The sequence below is a fragment of the Amphiura filiformis genome, chromosome 11 (genome assembly GCF_039555335.1).
Source record: "Amphiura filiformis chromosome 11, Afil_fr2py, whole genome shotgun sequence".
NCBI lineage: Eukaryota > Metazoa > Echinodermata > Ophiuroidea > Amphilepidida > Amphiuridae > Amphiura > Amphiura filiformis.
In genome coordinates this window covers 37,090,959-37,115,864 of record NC_092638.1, presented here as the reverse complement: position 1 = coordinate 37,115,864, position 24,906 = coordinate 37,090,959, and the positions used below count along the sequence as shown (strand labels likewise).

Sequence of the window (24,906 nt, the reverse complement as noted above, 5' to 3'; positions counted from 1 at the left end):
GCAAAAATGAAACTTTCCCATTTCACATAACGACATGCAATTGTGATATCAAATTAAATATTAAAAATATCATACTCACAAACAGGCCTGTGTGCAGGAACTTTTTTGTGGGGTGCAGATTTTGAAAAAGTGCACTTTTTCCGGGGGGGGGGGGTGATTTTGTGAAAAGTAGACCTTCACAAAATTTGAACCTTTTTTGATACAAAAAGCAAAAAACAACAACTTGCAAATTGGTAATTTTTGGACTGCTTTATACTTTTTGAGCAAGTCCACCCCTCCCCACCTCGTGTACGGACCTGCTCCCAAGCTATATCGGCTCTTTCTGTATAGATGAGTTGACCTCAATGTTTATCAACAAAGGCAAGGGACTGGTATGTCGATATGCTTGAGCAAACTGTATACAGCCACTTCACTATTCAACAGCCTTATTGCGATGTGGCGGGAATTTTAAAATCACAGGCGCTGAACAAAATATGATGCGCACGCATACTGCCAGGCAAAAAACAATGGATATTGTGATGATGCATGCGCATACTGCCAGGCAATGATGACAGAAGTCAACTCATGTATATCCAGCAAATCAATTGCTTTGTTTTCTCTGTATGAAACTTGTTCTATAATTAACATTCTTTAGTAATGAACTTTTTGCAGGGGTGTGAGAGTTCCTCTTTTCAGCGATTTCACTGTTTTTTGTTGTCAAAATTTACATGTTTTCTTTTATATGGTCTGGCCTCTCATGCCCCTGTATTTAGTTTTGTCTGTTTCGACTGTTTATAATCTGAATGAATTGCCTATAATAATTCGCCAAGCCTAACTACTTGCTTCTTCTTCTTCCAGGTTTTCTGCATGTGCTTGCTTGTTTCATCTGCTGCCAAAATTGTGTTGCTCCCAAGCTTTATTGGCTTTCTGCATATCCCGCAAGTTATCCACACTGATGTCTTCATATAATGTTTTTGGTATTGCCATTCCCTCATTTATTCCAATTATAGCCTGGGACGCTTAAGAATGTCCTTTTAGGTGGGTGCATTTTTACATACCTCCCAATGTAAAAAAAACTTAATAACCATCACCAATCGTATTTGGTGATGGTGTTGCGAATACATTTCATGGTTTTTTTCCCTAGACTTCAAAAATTGATCATGACCAAACCTGCCATTCACTCACAGATTACCTCTTTACCACTCTCACCATGCTGCTTCAATGCATTATAAGCTCATAACTTGGTTATTCTTCAACCTCCCTCTGAACATTGGAGTAAAAGAATGCTGTTGTGGTGAATAGAAATAATACAGAAACAGCAGCCAAATCTTTTCATGATAAAGTTCCAACTTGTAAAATATTGCCCAGTTTGATATTCTCCCAATTTCTTCTGAAGAAAATGTAAATTGATTGTGTTAAGGGGGTACTACACCCCTGCCCAATTTTGTGCCTATTTTTGCATTTTTCTCAAAACCTATAGCGCATTGGGGACAAGTAAGATATGTATATTATAGGGGCAAGGACTACAACTACTGCACTGGAAATTTTATTTCAGCACAGACAATAGTTGTGGAGTTACAGTCAAAAATGAGGGAAAACCAATATTTGATCAATAAATCAACAACTACTTGCTTTGAGTTGCTGAATTTTCAGTGCAGTACTTGCAGTCCTTGCCCCTATGATATACATATCTTACTTGTCACCAATGTTCTATAATTTTTGAGAAAAATGCAAAAATAGGCACAAAATTGGCCAGGGGTGTAGTACCCCCTTAAACCAAATAGAATGAGCACAAACTGTAATTTCCCTATACAAGCCAATGCAAAGTTTCACTCTAGGTCGGGGGAGTAAGAGTGATAGATAGAGCAAAGCCAGGATGTCTAACCAACATGATAGAATATTATTATATAATGTTGTCCATCATCAGATATGTGAAGAGTGGGAATGAACTAGAGACCTGTCAACAAACAATTGCTGCTGAACAACAAAAATTGGACGTAAAGAAACTTGAGTTGGAGACGCTTACAAACACCATCGACCAAACAAAAGAAGAGCTTGCCAATCAAGAGGTAAGGTTACCAAATATGGGAATCAGCAGAATTGTTCTTTTCTCATGGTTACTTCCTGACTAGCATTGCAGCCATGTGGCCTGTAAACAGTGTTGTAGTCGAGTCCTCGTCATCCGAGTCCGAGTCCGAGTCCGAGTCCTTGGTGTCCGAGTCCAAGTCCGAGTCCGAGTCCCTGCCAATTTCTGATGTCCGAGTCCGAGTCCGAGTCCGAGTCCTCAATGTTCGAGTCCGAGTCCGAGTCCTTATGTATCAAATTCAAGCCCCGGGGTATTCACCAATACCTTATCAACGTAGGCCTATACTTAACCAGAATTTTAGTTCTATATTAATTTCTTGTAAATACATAATTTGCTAGTCCCACTGAGCATGCCTAGTATGGTTTTGGGGCTGTGCAATAATTATGCGGAGCCCGGGGAGGGGTGAAATTGCAAAAAATGCTTATCCCCTCTCGGCCTGCCAAAAATCGCTTGCCCCCCTCCCGGCCTGCCAAAAATCTTTGCACCCCCATTGCACATGCCATTTTTTGGGATCCCAATTTACAAACTTTAAATGGTCTAGATATCTGCAGCGAGCAGGGACATTTGCATTATGTAAGCGTTTCCGTACTGTTTTCTAAGCCTTTTTAGAGCGTTTTATTTGAAAACTACCCCATATGTGCCAAAAATTGCTTGTTCCCCCCTCTCGGCTTGCCAAAAATTGCTTCCACCCTCCCTTTCAATTGTTCAAAAAAATGTTACCCCTATTTTACCTTGCCCCCCCAATGCTCATAATATTTGCTCAGCCCCTTAGGTAGCATACCTTGGAAACAGAGTATAATCACAGACTCAGAACAACTTATTAGGCTTGTGTTTTAGAGAGGCAAAAGATGCAATATTACAATCAAAATATGACGTCACTACCAAACCCCAGGTGCGAAACGAAGAGGTGTTGGATGTCGCTGTAGGCCTATGCAGTATTATTCGAAGGTGGGGGTAGCTGGGGTCACTCACATGTAAAGGTGGTACGGGTACGGGTCCCTTTTTCAGGCTCTCCGGCAGTTCCTTAACACATTTGCATCATGCTCCAGTTCATTGAGCCTAACACTCTGAAAATTGTAGCTTTTTAGCTCAAATTTGGAAACATTTTGAATAGGCCTAAGTTGTTAGCTCCAAAGCCTATAATTTGGCCCAATTTTAGTTCACAGACCTCCACAAAAATGTTAAAATTTCAGTTCATCAAGCCCCTATTTTGCCACCAAATCAGTTCTTATATTTCCCAAAGTTCGGGCGCCACACACCCTTACCAAAATTTAACTTGAGTGCATGCCCAGAGTATTATTATTCATGTACATTCTACACTTCGTCTAACAAAGTCAATTTAACCAAGTAAATATATAACTGAAAGGAATCTTGCTTTTTGGTTGTACTTTTATTTTACAAACTGAATTTATTTGCAATCAAAATTACTTAAATTAATCATGTGATGTGATCATTGATCAAGCATAAGAAGTTTACAATGAACGAAAATAAAATTAAAAGATCTAAAAGACCCTATTTTGCCGGATTCGAGGAGGACTCGGCCGAGTCCCGAGTCCTTGGGGTCCGAGTCCGAGTCCGAGTCCAAGTCCTTAGCTTCCGAGTCCAAGTCCGAGTCCGAGTCCTTGAAAAAGGACTCGAGTCCGACTCGAGTCCGAGTCCGAGTCCCGAGTCCTCCAACACTGCCTGTAAATTAAACAAAAGAAATATTGCTATTATTGTAATGTGTTCAATTCACACAGCAAAAATTTCAATTTTTTATATAAGAATGGGAGCATGTTTTTGTGTTTTGAAATAGATCACGGGTAAATAATTTTTTGTTGCTGTATAAAATTGAAAAACATTTGGCTTAGGATCATAGACTACTACAGACTATTAAGCAACAGGTAAAGTCCCAGCATCATCTGTTAATGGGGGCCAATCATTCCATGAAGTGTGACAGATGAAAGTGCTATGCATATACCACGGAGGCCTGCAACACTCAATCGCGTAACAGGAAGGCACCCTGGACCAAAACAAGTATATTTAAAGCACTGTACTTTAAATATGCTTTCTAAACAACACTCCAATGTGCGACATTTGGAACGGCGATAAAGTACCTTTAAAGTACAAATAAAGCACAATGACCAGAAAAGTACATTTAAAGCATACTGAAAAAAGCACATTTAAAGTATTGTACTTTAATTGTACTTTACACCAAACAAGTATATTTAAAATACTGTGCTTTAATGATACTTTATACCAAAACAAGTATATTTAAAGCACTGTACTTTAAATATGCTTTCTAAACAGCACTCCAATGTGCGACATTTGGAACGATGATAAAGTACCTTTAAAGTACAAATAAAGCACAATGACCAGAAAAGTACATTTAAAGCATACTGAAAAAAGCACATTTAAAGTACTGTACTTTAATTGTACTTTATACCAAACAAGCATATTTAAAGTACTGTGCTTTAATGATACTTTATACCAAAACAAGTATATTCAGTATACATCATGCACCAGTAAGGTTATAATTATAAGCTTTATAAGCTTACCACATTTATGGAGCTAATTCTCAAAGTGTTGGTAACACAATTGTGTTCACAAGCATACATTACCAGTAACTATCTCCTGTAATCAAGCCTGTATACATTTGTAAGTCCATTAAGTCCTTCATTTTATGTAAATATGAATAGTTTTATACATCCATTGCAATATACAACCTTAGCACAATTGTCACAAGATGGCCGTTGGTATTTTTCAAATCTAGAAGAATGTAGCCATGTGACTTGTACATGTAAACATCACATGACCACATTAAAGTACATTTAAAGTACACTGAAAAGCACATTTTAAGTACTCTTACACTGCTGACAATACCACCAGGAAAATCAGTCCAGGTAAAGTACACATAAAGTACTGATAAAGTATATTTAAAGTACACACTGATGTTCAAAATTTGGTTACGTCCAAAATAAGTACAATTAAAGTATACTCACTGACACTGGGAAAAAAACTAAGTCCAAATAAAGTATAGTTAAAGCATAAAAAATTTCACATATTTATCAAAATATTCATAAAGCATAATTAAAGTCATATAAAGCACATTTAAAGTACCTTTTAAGTACAATGTTTTTCCAGGATATGAAAAATAAGCACATTTAAAGTACACTTTATATCGTCTTATTACCTATAAAGTATAGTTAAAGTACCCATAAAGTACAGATAAAGTACATTTCTAATGTGCTTTATTTGGTCCAGGGCACACAAGGCTGATGGGATTTATTAGAATTATGACAGCTGTAAGTACTTCTGTTATTTTCATCAGACTCGTAAACGTGAAGTGGCAGATAATCTTCAACTTCGAAAGAAACAAAGAGAAGAGCAAGACATAGATGGGCAGATAGCGTCAGTGAAAGAACAACTTGCCAAATATGATACAGCTTCACTCCAAAATGAGAATAGCCAACTCTGGCAAAAACACAAGGAACTGACTACAGATGTGAGTATTATGTTTTGATATTAATTTAGTGATTGACTGTACGTGTACCCAAGGTGGGTGTGTTTTAAAACAATTGGGCTAAAAAAAGACAACTTATGTCTCAAAGCCCATGGCAGTTTCACAAACGAATGTTTTTTTTAAAGATTTTTTAAAACTTAATTTTGAATTAAGATGCCATTTTCGAGTGTTCAAAAGTACACTGCATAAAATTGTGGTTGATTTACACATTTGAAGTACAAATATCAATTGTTTTATACCTAAACAATGTAAGTATCAAATATAGTAGATTTTCTTCAAAATATGTCTCAGAATTTCATGATTTTACGGCAAAAAAAAAAAAAAGAATTTGCCGTTTCTGCTGACATGGATGCGCTAAGAAAAACAAACGCACACGGCGGCTTTGAGACATAAGTATTCTTTTTAGCCATAGCCGTCTTGAATTTTACCTCGATATTTTTGAAATGAAAATTGCGGAAAGCGGACTATGTTTTGGCAAGTTTGGTGTATTACACAAGTATTTGCTTGTAGACATTCACCGATTCTCATGTTTATCTGTTAACATTTGTCATGTGGAATTACATATGCCAATGCCCTTATATTTTCAGATTTTAGGGTCGGTCTAAAAAAGCAATACAATTTCTTTTTCTTTTTAGGCCATAATATCTTGCAGAGAACTCGTATTTTTTGATATCGTCTGTGGCAAAATGATTAAAACACAACCCTGATGCGGGAGCTATATATATTTTTTTTAATTGCCTCATAATATGATTAATCTTTTTTAAAGTTTTTAAACACATCAATAATTTGTTTGATCAGCTATTTGGAAAAAAAATTGAAATTTGTTATAAAATTATATTACCGAGTTGTGACTCTTGTTGGTCTAATTACAGAGAGATCATGCTGCAGGACGTCAGCCTATCTTGGATGGAGATGTGAAGAAATTGAAGAAAGAACTCAATGAGGATATGTACAAATATGCAGAGCGTAATTATCAAGATCTGACGGTTAAACTGCAGGTTGGTGAATATGGGGAAAAGTTTCAGAAATGCAAATAAGAAGGGAAGAAGCATGACTTGGTGACAAAAAAGATAAGGAATGGCATCTCAAGATTAAGAAAAAAAACCCTGAAAGACCCAATTTTAAACAAATTAGAATTGTTTATTTAAGCACGTAAGTTCATCTGTGTTGCTAGACTACATAATTAATTATTTAAACCTATCTCAACACAAAATTAATACGTACCATATTCGTTCCATTATCCACCCATGCCCCTGTAAACGCCCACCCAGTAACTTTACAACAAGTAAACTGATATTACATGTATTAACTGCCCATACATGCAAATCTGGATCATGGTCTGGAACAAAAGGCTCACTGATGATGGATGAATATTTTGGGTCATTTTTTACATTATGCAATTATGTAAACAATGTGAAAAATAAGCGCCCACCCAAAATGACTTTGTTAAGTGCCCGGGCGGTTAATGGGACGAATATGGTACCTCAAAGTTTTGGTCACAACTTTGATTTTCATTAGGAGACTGCCAAAGTTCAGGATCAGTGACCTTTTGGACACTTGACCCCAAAACTTGATTGTACACTCTTGGTAACTTGAAAAAGAAAGACATTACTGGACCAGCAGTATGTTACATCCCCTGTCAGTGAAATCCTGAGGGGTCAGTGTTTGGAATCTTAAATTTGTTAAACTGAAAGATCCAGTGCCATAGCATGAGTCATCCTATTCGGGGGTGGTGGGGTGGGAGGCACTGACTGATTGGGGGGACAAACTGTTTTTTGGTAATTTTCGTATGGGATTTAAAAAATTTTCATATCAATTGGGGAGAACATGCCCCTATGATGCTATGCCACTGGAAAGATCATTAAAAACCAGATTCTTAGAACACCATTGTCCAAGTACAACCTGGTCGGAAGTCATGCGATACATCCACATTAAATCCCCTGGCCACCAATATGATTTGGACAAAGTCAAAATCATTGAATGGGAAGCAAGATACTTTGAGGAGTCAATCTGCATCAGAGTCGACCAACCATCATTCAACCGCGACAGGGGCTGATGCAAGTTACCAAGAGTGTACGCGTCCAGTGTCCAAAAGGTCACTGATCCCAAACTTGGGTTGCCAGTATCCTGATAAAGTTGTGCCCAAAAATTTGAGTGTTGATATAATTTCTCTTATTTTTGTTAACAGACTACTCAAAAGGCTAACAAGGATCTAAAGATATTCTATGATGCACTGGATAAGTAAGTATTCTCTAAGCCTCTGTAACCCACCTTTGCACAGTATGTTTTGTGAGACCTGAGAGCACACCAGACACACCAAATTGCATACATGTATGTGTTAACTTCTTTGTTAAACATAATGGGCTGTTCCATTTAAAATCCACACTACCCCTGTGGAAGATTTTGGAAATATCTTCCTCAGGAGGAACATAAATTTCAAATGGTATGACCATATTAGGCAGCTCCATTTGAATTTCATACACCCTCTGAGAAAGATTCAACCTAAATCTTCCACTGAGGGAGGGTGAGTTTCAAATGTAGCTGCTGCTGTGCTTATTCCATTTAAAATTCATACTCCCTCTGTGGAAGATATTTCCAAAATCTTCCACAGGGGTAGTGGATTTAAAATGGAACAAGCCCAATATAATTTGAAATCAAGAACTAAAAGAAGATATTCCTTGTTTGTTTCCATTTTTCCAGAGCTATTATTCAGTACCATAAACAGCAGATGGGCAAAATCAACAGAATTATCCGTGATCTTTGGCAAAAGACGTACAAGGGAGATGGTAAGAAAAATAAGTTTCACAGATTACATATTGCTAAATAGTCTAAGTTAATTTTAGTAATTTGAATTCTAGCAGGGAGAAAAAATATGATGATACTGGCAAGTTCTAGGAAATAATTTCTTACCATAAACTATTTTGTTTTTAGAATGAAAGTTCATCTGTATTGGTTGTAAAAATAATTTAGCAGTTTAAACCTTTGATCACAACACAAAAATGTGTGTACCTGGAAGTTTCAGTTGACACTTCAATTTTCATCATCAGACTGGCAACCCAGGTTAGGGGTCAGTGATCTTTCAGACACTTTACCCCAAAATTGGGTAGTAGATCATCTCGGTCACTTGATTGTGACTTGTGGTTGTAAGTATCTTTATATCTTACAATCTAGGTAACACCCAAGTTCATGGACATGATCCTACCTCTGATCACAGTTACTGTTACCTACCTCTGATCACAGTTACTGTTGACCTACCTCTGATCACAGTTACTGTTGACCTACCTCTGATCACAGTTACTGTTGACCTACCTCTGATCAGTTACTGTTGACCTACCTCTGATCACAGTTACTGTTGACCTACCTTTGATCACAGTTACTGTTGACCTACCTCTGATCACAGTTACTGTTGAACTACCTCTGATCACAGTTACTGTTGACCTACCTCTGATCACAGTTACTGTTGACCTACCTCTGATCACAGTTACTGTTGACCTACCTCTGATCACAGTTACTGTTGACCTACCTCTGATCACAGTTACTGTTGACCTACCTCTGATCACAGTTACTCTTGACCTACCTCTGATCACAGTTACTCTTGACCTACCTCTGATCACAGTTACTGTTGAACTACCTGATCACAGTTACTGTTGACCTACCTCTGATTACAGTTACTGTTGACCTACCTCTGATCAGTTACTGTTGACCTACCTCTGATCACAGTTACTGTTGACCTACCTCTGATCACAGTTACTGTTGACCTACCTCTGATCACAGTTACTGTTGACCTACCTCTGATCACAGTTACTGTTGAACTACCTCTGATCACAGTTACTGTTGACCTACCTCTGATCACAGTTACTGTTGACCTACCTCTGATCACAGTTACTGTTGACCTACCTCTGATCACAGTTACTGTTGACCTACCTCTGATCACAGTTACTGTTGACCTACCTCTGATCACAGTTACTGTTGACCTACCTCTGATCACAGTTACGGTTGAACTACCTCTGATCACAGTTACTGTTGAACTACCTCACAGTTACTGTTGACCTACCTCTGATCACAGTTACTGTTGAACTACCTCTGATCACAGTTACTGTTGACCTACCTCTGATCACAGTTACTGTTGAACTACCTCTGATCACAGGTACTATTGAACTACCTCTGATCACAGTTACTGTTGAACTACCTCTGATCACAGTTACTGTTGTATTACCTCTGATCACAGTTACTGTTGAACTACCTCTGATCACAGTTACTGTTGAACTACCTCTGATCACAGTTACTGTTGAACTACCTCTGATCACAGTTACTGTTGAATTACCTCTGATCACAGTTACTGTTGAACTACCTCTGATCACAGGTACTATTGAACTACCTCTGATCACAGGTATACATGTACTGTTGACCTATCTCTGATCACAGTGTTTTTATTGTTTCGTATAAGGCTTACTATTTTTGCAACAAAAAGTGAGAGAGGGAGCCAGAGGTGGAAGAATAAATCATTCACAAATGCATATTTCAACAATCTAATTTGCCAAATAAATAAGTTTTTTTTAACATAAAAAAAAAAGTTCATGGTCATGTCTGATCTTTTTGAATGACTCAGATGCAAAGTTTACAAATTATACCTGACTATAATTTATTTTGTCTTTTCAGATATTGATTACATTGAAATTTGCTCTGAAGACACTGTGACTGGGGCAATTAAAGCAAGGAGAACATACAACTATAGAGTAAGTGTTGTTGAATAACCCCAGTGGTGGCATCGTGGGGGGCATTTTCCAACTGGTACCACCACTGGGTTTGTTCAAGACTTTTTCTTTGATTCCCATCACGACAAAATATCTTGGAAAAATCCACCATTATGGCCAAATTTGCCCAAATCCCCCCCCCAAAAAAAATATCTTGGCGCTGCTCAGGATGGGAAATAAGAAGTGCCGGATCAGGGCTACTTTGTAAAAATAGCCCCTGGTTCACTGGGTTTTACAGGGAACCAGGGGTTATTTTCAACGAACCAGGGGCTATTCAATGGATGGGAAAATTTGTTTTGCACATTTTGATACCTCACTCAATTAGGCTGGGAAATCAGAACTGCCGGACCAGGGGCTACTTTAAAAAAAGTCCCTGGTTTTACAGAGAACCAGGGGCTGTTTTCAATGAACCAGGGGGTAAATATAGCTAAATAGCCCCTGGCCCCCACTTATTTCCCAGCCTAGCACTGCCCTGAATAACCCTCGGACAGGGATAATGTACAATTAGCAACAAGTAAGGTCTTCTAATTGTCTTAGTGTACTACTCCCTATTCCAGAAAAATACAGAACTATTTTTTTTTTTGGATTGAAGAAATATTATCCTGTTTTGCCAAATTCCTATAACATTTTTATATGGCAGAGGTTGTAGGGAAAAACAAAAAATTGGGCTGAAAGCCTTTTACTTTTTTATCTATCTGATATTTAGATTCCATGACTTATTCCTTTAGAAAGTAGTATACAATTCTGTTGAACACCAATAATAAATAAGTTACAGGACTTTTACTGACCCTGAATGCATTTCTGAAACTTAAGGGGGTATTACACCCCTGGCCAATTTTGTGCATATTTTTGCATTTTTCTCAAAAATTATAGCGCATTGGTGACAAGTAAGATATGAATATTATAGGGGCAAGGACTACAACTACTCTGCTGAAAATTCAGCAACTCAAAGCAAGTAGTTATTGATTTATTGATCAAATATTGGTTTTCCCTCATTTTTGACTGTAACTCCACAACTGTTGTCTGTGCTGAAAAAAAAAATTCCAGTGCAATAGTTGTAGTCCTTGCCCCTATAATATACATATCTTACTTGTCCCTGATGTGCTATAATTTTTGAGAAAAATGCAAAAATATGCACAAAATTGTTCAGGGGTGTAGTACCCTCTTAACAGCTGCCTTCATCACATCTTTTACCTATTCAGGTTGTAATGGTGAAGGGAGAGACATCATTAGACATGCGTGGAAGGTGCAGTGCTGGGCAAAAGGTAAATTCTCACTTGTCTCTGCATGCATGCCTTCACCTTTTCTTCATGCATATTAGGATTTCACAATTTAAATGTTTCTGCATTGTACAAGCTTTATCAAAATGATTGGTACCCATCAGTTTTCATTGATAATGGATGAGTCTGGCACATCAAAATTTAACATAAGATCTAAATAATTTGTATAACACGTCATAAACTATACATTCTGGATATCTCAAGAGTATCCAATGTTCCATGTCAATGTTGCATATGGAAGAGGTATGCGTTTCAACAAACATCAAAATTTGTGGGTACCAATCATTTTGATACAGCCTGTATAAAACTGCTTGATATATTATTTCATCATATTTCACAGCTTTGAAGTCTTGTGGGGCAGATATCAAGAAGTTGATGCTGCCATACTAAGTTGATGAGAGGCTGGGTGTCGGTCATACATATAGTATAGATCCGGGTGTTGCTCACACAGTCAAGGCGCTTGGTGTTGAGCTAAGTAGCATGATGTAGCGCATGTATTTATCTTATTTTCTATGTCACCAGAATGGATATATATTGGGATGTACATAAAACCCAAGTTAAAGCTAGTGCAATTGTTTGTTTTCGTTTATTCATTCGTTTATTTCCATATATAAAAATGTACAACTACATCAAAAATATATCAATTACAAAAAGAAACACAATATGGCGGAAAAGGCAGGAAGGCCAATAAGGCCTGAGAATTGCCTTTCCCTGATGAAAAAAACAAAACAAAGATTATGAAATCATCAAATATAAATAAAAATGACTAAACAGACATGACAAAATACAGTGCTCGAGAATGGCCTAATTATAAGATTTGGTTTAAGCTGTTTACGGAAATGTTTTTATGGACTTTGAGTTTTTAATTTTTTTATCTAGGGAGTTCCAAAGCATGGGCCCGCTCGTTCGAATGGAATGGTCGGGAAAAAACCTTTTATTTTTCATGGAGATTATTATTTTGTCTTGTCGGGTAGTCATGGATGTCAGAACATTTTGTAAAATACTCATTAAATGAATTAGGTAGCTCATGTATGGAATTCTTGTACATAAATACACCGAGTTCAAGAGAATACATATCTTCTATATTTAAAATGTTGTATTTGGCAAATAAAGGTCGGGTATGACTTCTATAATGACTGTTAGAAATTGTTTTTATTGCCTATTTTTGGAGTTTGGACAGTTTATCTAAGTAAAGTTTACATGTATTCCCCCAGATTAGAATTCCATAATTGAGGTACGGCAAAATAAAAGTACAATATAGGGTATGTAATATTTGATCAGGAATAAAGTGTTTTAATTTGTTCATGATACCAATATTTCTCGACAAAGTTTGGAAACGCAGTCAATATGACATTTCCAGGTGAAGTTTTCATCTATTAAGACACCTAAAAATTTGGTATGTTTCACAAAAGTGTGTTGTCTAGGACGATGATTAAATCTTGCTGCACTTTGACTGATGTCATATGAGGTGTTCCTAATAACATATAATTTGTTTTGCTTGCATTAACTGATAACTTGTTTGCTTTAAACCAATTGCTTACTTCTTTCAATTCAGCATTCACGACATTTGTTTGATTCTCAATATTTTCATGTGAGTAAAGGATAGTGGTATCATCAGCAAATAGTATAAAATCCAGAATGTTAGAGGTACTAGTGATATCATTAACATATAATATAAAAAATAGTAGACCTAATATTGATCCTTGCAGGACACCACATACAATATCTTTAAGTTGTGAGTCACACATGTTGTAGGATACATATTTGATTTATTAAATGTTTTTTCTTTAGGTTTTGGCATCATTGATAATCCGTATGGCCCTAGCAGAGACATTCTGTCTGAACTGTGGCATCTTGGCACTAGATGAACCAACAACAAATCTGGACAGTGAGAATAAGAAGAGTCTAGCAGATGTTTTGTTGAAGTAAATACAAATGTATTTTTATAAGCTTTCATTTCAACTATTAGATTATGCAAAGAAGATACTCACAGTATCCCAAATTAACATACATAGCGTGTAAACCATTTGGATCTGTTGAGCCAGTAGTAGGTTAAAAAGCTCTGGGTAACTCTTATTGTATAAAATTGAATCTTGTCAACCAGAAAAAAACTCACTTTGGTTAGATGTTGTCGCCAAAGTTGCAGCCAAAACCATTGGCCTTCAGCTGGCACCCTGTAAAGGGTCCCAATATAAGACACATGAATATGTCTTATATAGGAACTTGAATAGCCCAATCGCATTATGTACTACATAGCTGCAGAGTAAACTTTGAACCTTTCATTGTAACATATGGTAACTTTGTTCCCCAAAATCAAAAGACATGTACTTGTGCTATAAATCCTGCATATCGGTCTGCATCGGGCAAATGCTGTTGAGTCACATTGTTATCACAAGGCCTATACCTCAAGTGAATAATTGTATTTAATTACCATTTTATGTTTCAGCATCATAGAAAGTCGTGAAAATCAACAAAACTTTCAGCTGATAGTAATCACACATGATGAAGAGTTTGTGGATTTACTTGGACGATCAAATTACACAGATTACTTCTACAAAATCACTAAGAATGATGAGTAAGTATTACAAGGTTTCATCTCTACAGTTTCTCCACTCTGAAGTACAAAGTGACAACGCACGCGTATACAGCGTGTAAACAGTGTGCAGTTATGCGGCTCTGCTGCATGTATGCGTGCCTTCAAAGTTGGCACAATGTGTGCGTCCGCGTCGCTACTTTGTACTTCAGAGTAGACTGACTGTACTTCCACTCACAGCTCGAGTTTTGAAGTGATGTAGCTTTGTTTTTGCTGGTCACAGTATTGAATTGCATGTGCTTACCTTATCTCACAGAGTGTATACACACATGTACGTATGAAACTCTAGGCAAAACAAAGTACAGGACATGATGCATGATGAATTGATTGCTTTTAAGGGAGCTGGACTATATAGAATTTTAAGGGGTGGTACAATAATTATGTGTACCCCTGGGGTAAAATCACTTGCCCCCCCTTGGCTCTTTTGGTAAAGCGCCAGATTTTAATGATTGGTACAATTTCATGTTTTCAAAAGTGCTAAGCACATATGCTAACTATCAAGTTTACAGTATTCTCATTCAATCTTCATTCAGCATAATTTGAATGCATGCTAAATTAACCAATGAAGTAATCTTGAACAAAGGTATAATTGATCCTTTGACGGTGGGGCAATAAGGCCAAGCCTTTCATACAAGTCTATTCATATACCTTCATACAAGTTATCTTACATTTACTTTTTTTTTCTTTCCTTTCAGACACAAATCTGTTGTGGAGAAACATCGTATTGAAAGCCTTTAGGCAGTCACCCCCACCTTACAAGAAAGTTGTAAGAACATGCAAATAAATCACATTATTTGTGACCCAAAAATATGCTCAAATAGTGAAATAAGTATTCAACACATAAATAAACGAGTATATTTTGGTATCAAATTCCAAAAGTCAAAGCAGTGCTTGTGAAGTGCCGTAGAGGAGCTGCTGATGCGCCGGATGGGCATAATGTGCCTTCATTGAACAGGCTGGTACTTAATTGACCCTTTGCACCTTCATCTCAAAATGAGGTGCTACCCACAAAGTGTGTGTTGTGTGTACGTACCTGTTGCAAAATCGTCGGGCACGCTGGTGAAAATTATCCAACAAAAATGCACCTTTTGGGCATACGTTTTTAGAGAGAACTTTGTTTTGGTAGCAAGATGGTGGATCCTTGCAAAGGGTGAATAGTATTCTGGATTTTGTCACTATTAAGAAACTAGATCCTAGCCATGTTTGAAAAATTTTGAATAATAAGTTATTTCCTGATGAAGGCGGAAGGAAATTCAAGTTATATCATAATTTTTTACCTTTAAGTGTACATTAGGCCTAAAGGTTGGCTGCAATGCAGGGACTGCCTTTTGAGGAGATCGCTCTCTACTGCTCTCCTTAAATCTGATATAGGAGAGTGATTTTTTATCTCTCCTTAGTTGATCATTCTCTCCTTACATTCTATTGTAAATGCTCTAAACAGCTCTCCTTAAGAGCTGTCTTTTGGTATTTGCAGGAGAGCATTAAAATGCTCTCCTGCAAATACCAAAAGACAGTCCCTGCCAATGTCAAAAATGCAAAAAGTTGAGAAAACTGCTGTTCAAATTATATTTGTAGTGCAATCTGGATTACCTCCTTACTGAGGGCTGAAATAAGGAAACAATGTTGAAATGTTAGTGTTTTCTCATCAAAGAAATGATAATATGTAATATTTATGCAAAATTGTGAGAATTTTAATAAAATGAAATTACCTTGGGAAATATCATACAATGCAATACCTTATATTTTCAGCAATTTTGTAATGAAATATATGAAGGTATATCAAACAACGATACAATGCAATACTTTTATTTTCAGCAATTTTTGTTATGAAATATATAAATATCAAATAAATATTTGTATTCAGTCAAATAAATAGGTAAATAATAAATCAAATGAATTTAATCAAGCATGATTTTTACCATGTTCATTATATAGTTGATATTTTAAAAATGTGACATGATCAAGGGAATGAGTCCCATGTCTAACCCTGGTCGAAAAATGAGTTTTACATATGATTCTAAAGAGGACATTTAGAGCTTTCTGAAACTGAAAACCCCATGTTGAGACAACTTTTCGTTGTAAGGTTACATCAATTTATCAATTGCTGACAACAATATAAAACAAAAGAATTTTAACACTTTCTTTGCCAATATCTCAAAATCAATATTAGCGACATCCAACTCATTTCCCTTGATCGTGTCACAAATGTGGTTGTATGCCATTTTGCCATATCTATGCATTTTATTGTCTTTTAGAAGATTATGTTCTAATCACATTGAAAATTTCGTAATACTGTTTGAAAGTGCTATGCAATATGTATTCTTTTATGTAAATATATGTAGTTAGAAGAAAGTATACAGACAAAGTTCTTGCTCAGAATTTTATGTTCTCATTGCATTTAAAATCTTGTCAAGTTTTTTTTTGTAAATAAATGCTATGCATGTGCTTGCTCTTATGTAAATAAATGTAATTCTTATGATTCATAATTTGATGTACTGCCAGCGGTTGCTCTTGCTAGTCAAATTTTTGACTTTCAAGGTCAACATTGGCATGCTAGCCACTACTGGATGTTCACAGGAGTGTGATAATAATGTTGAAAACAGCTCCGCAAAGGATTCTTGTGATAAATGGATCTACTATAATTGTAAATTGCTGTTTTAGTTTGCATTCGCTTGTAATATTGTTATATTGATATTTAAACACACAATGACATATTGTTCCTGTTTTGTATTCATATTCACCGTAGAAGTGATGATGTAACAGGATTAACTACCATAGCAATTTTTAAATATATTGTACTGCACTAGTACGTTTACGGCAGTACCCCTGCATTGAAACATATGTCAAAGAACAGGGATAAATACCTGGATCGTAATTCTATAGAATAATTCATATCATGCTGATCACTCACACCTGTAAGATTAGTATCTTTGAATAGAGCGATTTTGTATTCAATCTATGATCACATACATATACAGGTGATGAGCAACCTGCTTGTAGTGCAGGGCAATATATTCAAAAATTGTTTTAACCTTTTGCTATGGTAGTTAATCCGCTTACATCATCATTTCTATGGCGAATTACACAGGCTTTTGATATCAATTTTTTCCCATGATGCACTGCATATTTTGCCGTCTCCCCAGCAACCATGGATTGCATCGTATTGTGAATCACCAAATCGGAAGATGGTATTCAAAGTTCTTAGCTATAATTTTCAGACTTATATGCCTTACATCAATCTGAATCTGGTTGCAAATAAAACAATAAAAAATGGACACTATATCACAGTGGGCTATTCCTTTTAAAATCCACACTACCCTGTGGAAATATCTGCCACAGGGGGAGCATGAATTTCAAATAGAATGAACACATTATAAGCAGTTCTATTTGATTTCATATACCCTCTGAGAAAGATTCAACCGGACTCTTCCACTGAGAGAAGGTGAGTTTCAAATGGAGCTTTTTTGAATTGATACTCCTTCTGTGGAAGATATTTCCAAAATATTCCTCAGGGGTAGTGTGAATTTTAAATAGAACAGCCTAATCCAATGCTACGTGGGTATAAGCCCACCCCTTATTTTTCAAAACATTCTGGGAACAAGGGTTGCACTCAGGTATAAGCCCAGTTGTAATTTTGACTAAGTTCTTAAATCAACATTCCATACTCATAACAAAAAACATTGACATAGGTGATAGAAATTACTGGTACATTGGGCATATTCAATTGGGGATGATTGTTCTTATTTTTGAATTCAAGTACTAGCCCCTCCCTGGTTATAAGCCCACCCCCATTTTTTGAAGTGAAATCTGCCATCTAGGGGTGGGCTTATACCCAAGTAATTCTGATAATTCTCGCTATTCACAATAAGGGCGCCGCCAGCGGTTTGCGATGTAATTTGATGTATCATGGGAAAAGGTCGACATCCAAGTCCGCGCCAATCTGAATATTACCATGCTATTACATAGGAACACGTGACAATATTTTTTAGTTTGTCAAAATAAAGGTGTTACACGTGAATCGATACTCAATAATACTTAATAATGTGATTTGAAATGTGCACAATTAATTTTTTTTTTTTTTTTTTGCGTGTAATACCGTTATATTGACAAACTAAAAAATATTGTCACGCGTTCCTATGTAATAGCATGGTAATATTCAGATTATGCGGACAACCTTTTCCCATGATACATCAATTATTATCGCAAACTGGCTGGCGGCGCTTTATTGTGAATAAGAATTACAACAATTCTAGATTATAGAGACATATTTAAAGGCATATTCTGTGATTTGCCAGTACAACTTGAAATATTTGGTCTAACTGCACAAAAAAACGATCAGCAAATTGGTGAATTTAAAAAACTAAGAACTTAGTTCATAGCACCAACTTTATGTATTTACTAAATTATGCAAATACCAATAAATTTAGAACTGCCGACTCATTTCTATATTATTATGTTTCAATTAGCATTTTCCATATGTATCTCTTCTATTTTGTATCATATTTGAGCAAAAATCACTCAAATTAACAAAATGCTACCAATGTGCCAAATAAAGCTGTCTGCTGAAAAATATCTGGGGACTGCTCTATAATCCGAAGGTTCTTTAGTCCGAAGGTTCGCTAGTCCGAACACGTGTTTATAGCATTCGTTAGTCCGAATTTTAAAAGAGGTTCTCAAATCAGAAAAAAAATTGAAAAGAGGTTCTTTATTCCGACGGTTCTTTATTTCGAAGGTTCTATAGTCCGAATTTTAAAAGCGGTTCTCTAGTCCGAATATGAAAATAGTCTCTATAGTCCGAATTTAAAAAAGGGTTCTATATTCCGAATATTTTTTTAATAAAGTAGGCCCTCGGATTGAAAAATGGCCAGAAACGGGTATTCAGGGTCTACCCTGAACGGGTCGAAAATGAAAAACGGATAAAAATGAAGAAAATATCCAGAATAAAGGTGAACGTTAATGTATACTACGAAAAATATCCAGAGAAACCAACCATGTTAAACCTCAGCGGATTTATATTTAACAAGTGATGATTTGACACTGAAACAAATGATAAAAATAAAATTCGGACTATAGAACCCGTTTACCAATTCGGACTAAAGAACACGGTATCCGTTTCGGACTATAGAACCGCTTTTGCAATTTCGGACTATAGAACTTTTTTAAATTCGGACTATAGAGCCTATTTCCATATTCGGACTATAGAACCCTTTTAAAATTCGGACTATAGAGCCTATTTTCATATTAGGACTAGAGAACCGCTTTTAAAATTCGGATTAAAGAACCTCTTTATTATTCGGATTAGGGAACCTTTTTGAAATTCGGACTATAGAACCTTGAAATAAAGAACCGTCGGAATAAAGAACCTTCGTAATAAAGAACCGTCGGATTAAAGAACCTTCGGACTAAAGAACCGTCGGACTAAAGAACCTTCGGACTATAGAGCTTCCACCAAATATCTATCCATTTTCCATATTGTTTGTTTAAAATCTCAGGACATGCTATCTTCAGTAGAAATCTCAAGGTTCATTGTAATTTATTTTATTCCTGAATCACCCCCCCCCCCCGGCATGATTTTCCCTGAGAGGGGAAAATTATAGCAAAAACCTCCTGTTTTGACATTATTTGGCATAACTCTGCAACTGCTATAGAGGTTATCTGTGTTCTATAAGTTGCATATCCTATCAGCAACTGCTATACCTTGTTTAGGACTTTCAAAAGAAGTACCTGCATGTGCAACCATAACTATTTCAAAATAGCCCGCCAAAGTCATGCAGGTAACTCCAAGGTCATGCATTGAATTGGTTTGAATGAGGAATACTACGGGAACCAGCGCCTTTTGTTAGAAGTCGCACATGAGTGAAGTGGATAAATAACCTATATATACATATGAAAACATGATTTTTGTTGGTTGAAATTGCACATGTGATCTGTTCTTGATATTTTGTCTTATGAGACCGCTGCACAAAATATTCGAGCATAGGAAAGGAATATAGCAGGTTCATTAAAAAAATTGGTTCCCAGTGTTGCACAGTGGCTGGGTGACCGTGTTATGGCTATGTAGTTACTAGTTGCTTGGGCGTAATATAAGTTGGAAGATGAGTTCTAGTTTGATCAGCTCTTATTAATAGGCGGGAAATGTTAGGCTTTTACTACTACGCCGAAAAGTAGACCCACGTTAAGAGTGCTATTATTCACCTATCTGGTCTATATTTTGTGTGTTAAAGAAAGTAGACAAAGTATTGGACTTCAATTGATAATTCATGATGCTTCTGGCAAGCTGTCACAAGACAATACTCAAAATAAAATATTTTGATATTAATCCGCGATGTTATAAGGCCCGCCGAGTAAGCGCTGATCAAAGTATAGTAAAACAGCAATATTGCATAGTCATTCCTTGTAAAAATTTAAAAGATGCCTGATTTTGTGAAGCTGAAGAGTAAAGGTAAAATCTGAATGTGGAGCTGAAGATATACGATAGAGCTAATAAAGTGTGTTAAATCAGGTGAAGTTTTTGGGGTCCCTAATGTGCTCTGTGTGTTGCTGTGTGAGTGGGCCAAACGTGGCTGAGGCAATTAGTGGAAGATGTCCGTGTAGTTTTCGTAATGGAAGATAGCATTTTATATGGGTCCACATCACTGCTATCTACTGAAAATAGCATGTTGTAAGGGTTTACATCACCGCTATCTGCTGAAGATAGCATGTTGTATGGGTTCATATCACTGCTATCTACTGAAGATAGCATGTATGGGTTACCATCCCTGCTATTTACTGAAGATAGCATGTTGCATGGGTTCACATCACTGCTATCTACTGAAGATAGCATGTTGTATGGGTTAACATCCCTGCTATCTACTGAAAATAGCATGTTGTTAAGGGTTTAAATTACTGCTATCTACTAAAGATAGCATGTTGTATGGATGTACATCACTTTTTACTGAATATAGCATGTTGTGTGGGTTCACATCACTGCTATCAACTGAAGATAGCATGTTGTATGGCTTCACATCACTGCTATCTACTAAAGATAGCATGTATGGGTTACCATCCCATACGGACTATTTGATTTTGTTTGTATTTGATAACACTTTTTTCTTTTATTCTATTCTATTTGTTTATTGTTGTTCAATTTCTTTGTATCTCTTTTGTATAATGATGGGTGAAATCTGTATGGGACACAAATAAAAAAACCCACAGAAAACAAATATTACGATTGTTATCCATTTTATTAATTATAATTAAAATTCCATCTTATCATTATGATTATAAAATATATTATTATACTCAGGGCTGCTGAGTTTAGTTCACAATTTTGATATAAATGTAGGTACAAACTTGTATTAAATACAATCTTAAAACAAAAAAGTGGTATTTTATTAAGGGATCTAGAATGAGCGTTTATTGCGTTTCGACAGTATTTTTTGAGGGACATGAGAGCACTTCAGACCTATCGAATTGCATTCTGAATACGAAGCATGTCTTTCTGATATCAAATAATTTTCATTTTTTGAAAATCACAATATAATACAAATTTTATGACAAATTATAAAAATTTAATATTTTTTCAAATTTTTGATATATAACAGTCCTCAAGTAAACTATATAAATCTAATGATATATTCTTAAAGTGTATGTAGCAGGGAGGAAAAGCCGACGGTCAATTGAAAATTTTGACCTTTCATATTGAAGATATGGATTTTTTTCCCAAAAAGACCTATTTTTTTTGGTGTTTTGGAAAAAAAATCCATATCTCCAATACTGTAAAGGTGAAAATTTTCAATTGATCGTCGGCTTTTCATCCCACCTACATACACTTTAAGTATAAATCATCAGATTTGTAAAGTTTACTTCGAGTACTGTTAAATATCAAAATATCAATTTTTAATGATTTGCCATAAAATGTGTATTAAATTGCAATTTCAAAAATCAAAATTATTTCATATCAGAAGGACATTCTTCGTATTCAGAATGCAATTCGATATGTCTGATGTGATCTAATGTCCCAAAATAAATACTGTCCAAACGTTCATACCCCAGCCCTTAAGAGGTTGGTCACCCTGCACATTGCACATCCTTATGTCATATTTGAGACTTGGTTGCTTTTATTCTGAGGAATGCCATGCGGGCTTTGCCCTTGGGCCATTGCTTGGAAAATAAACAACCAAGTCTGGCACAATTATGCTTTGCAGTGAAATAGGAGAATGTTGAATTTTTAAACCCTATAATAACCCTATGGATTCATTCATTTGGAGTGTCACAATTATGCTTTGCAGTGAAATAGGAGAATGTTGAATTTTTAAACCCTATAATAACCCTATGCATTCATTCATTTGGAGTGTCATGGAGGATCACATACTCAAAATAAAGCTTGGTATCTTCAGATTCAGCAGGTCCGAATTAGATACGATAACTAGGATACTAAAAAAAAGTTTGTTGATACACGGACCGAATAATACAATGCCCAAGGTGACCAACATCATTCATAACCGACTTTTTGTGTGTACATTTTTTAGAGAAGTAAAAGGCAATTATTTTCAGCCCATCTGACTGTGATAATGGAAACACCCCTTGGAAAGAACACAGCAACCCAGTTAATTTAGCGTATTCCCCCTTCATAGTTCATTAGTGCAATAAGATGCAAGTTAAGAACATGCACAAGGTACAGCTTTTGCAAGCATGAAAGTCTTAAAAATCTTAGTCTTCAAATGTAAGGACGTTTTATGCATAATTTTCATAACATCCATTTCATGCTTTTTTCACATTTTTACCCTAATATTTCAGAAAACGAGGCAAATTTTCAAAAAATCAAAACCCATTCTGTAATTTCTCATCTCTACTTTATTAAAAGCTAACTGAAAATGTTTTACTCCAGATTGATATTTTCGTATGTTGTCACAAAAAAATTGGGGTAAAAAAAGTAAATTTCTGTGATTTTTTCACAAGCTGAACATTTTTGTTTAAATCTTATTGGATTCCTGCACTCATTTCCATTCAAAATATGAATAGTTTTATATACTTTGGACTTAAAGAAGTCAGAAAAGGTCCATGTTTTCTTCCATTACTCTCCCCTTAAAGCAATAGTGTGCAATTTGAATTAAAAATAGATTTTTATCCCCCCCCCCCCCAAAAAAAATATATTGATATATTGTTAGTTTTCACCATCAGATATGCCCTCTTTTAATGTGATGTGATCAAGCAAAATGAGTAGAATGTAAGGAATATAAATTTTGAGATATAACCAATAATAGTGTTCAACTTCCTTGATATTTTATTGTTCTGAGCAACACTAAAATGGATATATCCCCGGAGCCATAAGGCTAATTATGATGGTGTTTTTAGCTCCGAGAATGACTTCTGTAATGAAATTGAAAATTGAATTTTAATTTTGACCAACATGGACTCATTTAGCTTGATTACATCACAAATGAGTACAAAGAAAATCGCTTTTTCATTTGAGCGCCTATATCGTCCCCCATTGGCGAATAAAACCGGGATCTAGGTTGTATTTTAAAAACTCTTAAATTTTACTGTGACTAAGTATTTCAGGCTTAGTCTTTCACAAGGTATTTATATTTAAGTACATCAGTCCAGGATAATTATACAATCATTTTGATTCCCATCCTCTTGCCCCTCAGCCTTCACTCTACCCCTCTCTCTTTCCCCAACTCTGCTTGATGTTGAAGCAGTGCCTGCCTCACTGTCCGAGTCTCCTGCAGAATCCATTTCTTCATCACTGATCAAAATGGCAGTTTCTCCACAAGTTTGGCTTTGTTCTTTTTTCAAGAAGACCTGCATTTCAAACAGATACATCAAATCTGACATGAAATACAAAAACCACATAATAATGTTATTACAGCATGATTTTATTACTCAGAGTTTCACGCCCCAAAGATCAGATAAAATTGCTGCTGAATTCTGAACTGCAACAAGAACTCCAAGACAAATACTCAGCATGGAATGCATGCACGTATAATACGCTTGGGCTAAAAGCATGAGCACGCACAGGGCGCAGTAGGCGCATGTATTGAAGTGTCAACTAAATATTACTATTTCTTCTCTGCACGTTTTGGTGGTTTCCTGCTGTGGTGGCATGAGCTTGGTTTTATTGTTGAGGGTGTTAACTGCCCTTTCGAGCGCAGTATTTCTAATTTCTATTCAATGCATAGGTTGCATTGTCCTGAGTCATGTCTGTGTGTGTTCATGGGGGTCAATCCGGGGGGTGGGGGGGGGGGGCAGGGACAGGGACGTATCCAGCCACTTTCTGACAATTCAGGCCGAATGCCCCCCTCCCCCACATTCCAAGCCAGATTGGCGCTTATGTGTGTGTTTGATTCTTTCAATTTTTCCCAATCTTTCTTTTTAGCTCCCATAAATATTTTGAAAGTTCCCTTTCCTTTTTGTACTTTCATGTTTGAATGATTTGGTGTGATTTAAAGGTTCCTTCTGAAAGGCCTATATAAGATTTAGATCCTGTCTTTGAAATTACACTGGCTTTGTACATAAAAATCCAACATAAATATTTTAATTGATCAGATAATCTAGCAAACAACTTTAATTTGCTTGAACAGTGAAGGATTTCACTAACATTTAGAAATGTCAGTGAAATTCTAATTGCAATACAATGCAAGTCCTTAAACTCATTGTAAATCTGTGAGTTTTGACAAATTTGGGACTTAACAATGGATTTAGAATGTGTCGTAACTAATTGTGAAATC

At 36.1% G+C, this 24,906-nt stretch overlaps 2 protein-coding genes across 4 annotated transcripts in view; one reads left to right on the top strand and one right to left on the bottom strand.

Annotated features, from left to right (window-relative positions):
• Positions 1–16,155, top strand: part of LOC140164808 (DNA repair protein RAD50.L-like) — a 66,869-nt gene extending 50,714 nt beyond the window's left edge. Inside the window, exons 33-42 of the mRNA XM_072188181.1 lie at positions 1,907–2,048; positions 5,376–5,549; positions 6,440–6,565; positions 7,756–7,808; positions 8,268–8,353; positions 10,227–10,303; positions 11,524–11,586; positions 13,393–13,526; positions 14,048–14,176; positions 14,890–16,155. Of these exons, the coding sequence (XP_072044282.1) occupies positions 1,907–2,048; positions 5,376–5,549; positions 6,440–6,565; positions 7,756–7,808; positions 8,268–8,353; positions 10,227–10,303; positions 11,524–11,586; positions 13,393–13,526; positions 14,048–14,176; positions 14,890–14,932 (1,027 nt within the window). The 3' untranslated portion in view covers positions 14,933–16,155. The remainder of the gene's footprint in view (positions 1–1,906; positions 2,049–5,375; positions 5,550–6,439; positions 6,566–7,755; positions 7,809–8,267; positions 8,354–10,226; positions 10,304–11,523; positions 11,587–13,392; positions 13,527–14,047; positions 14,177–14,889) is intronic.
• A 6,059-nt stretch (positions 16,156–22,214) lies between these two features.
• Positions 22,215–24,906, bottom strand: part of LOC140164807 (double-strand break repair protein MRE11-like) — a 57,358-nt gene continuing 54,666 nt past the window's right edge. For all 3 annotated transcript variants that reach the window (XM_072188179.1, XM_072188180.1, XM_072188178.1), the window contains one exon: positions 22,215–23,980. In XM_072188179.1, coding sequence (XP_072044280.1) covers positions 23,774–23,980 — 207 coding nt within the window. In that variant the 3' untranslated portion in view covers positions 22,215–23,773. The remainder of the gene's footprint in view (positions 23,981–24,906) is intronic.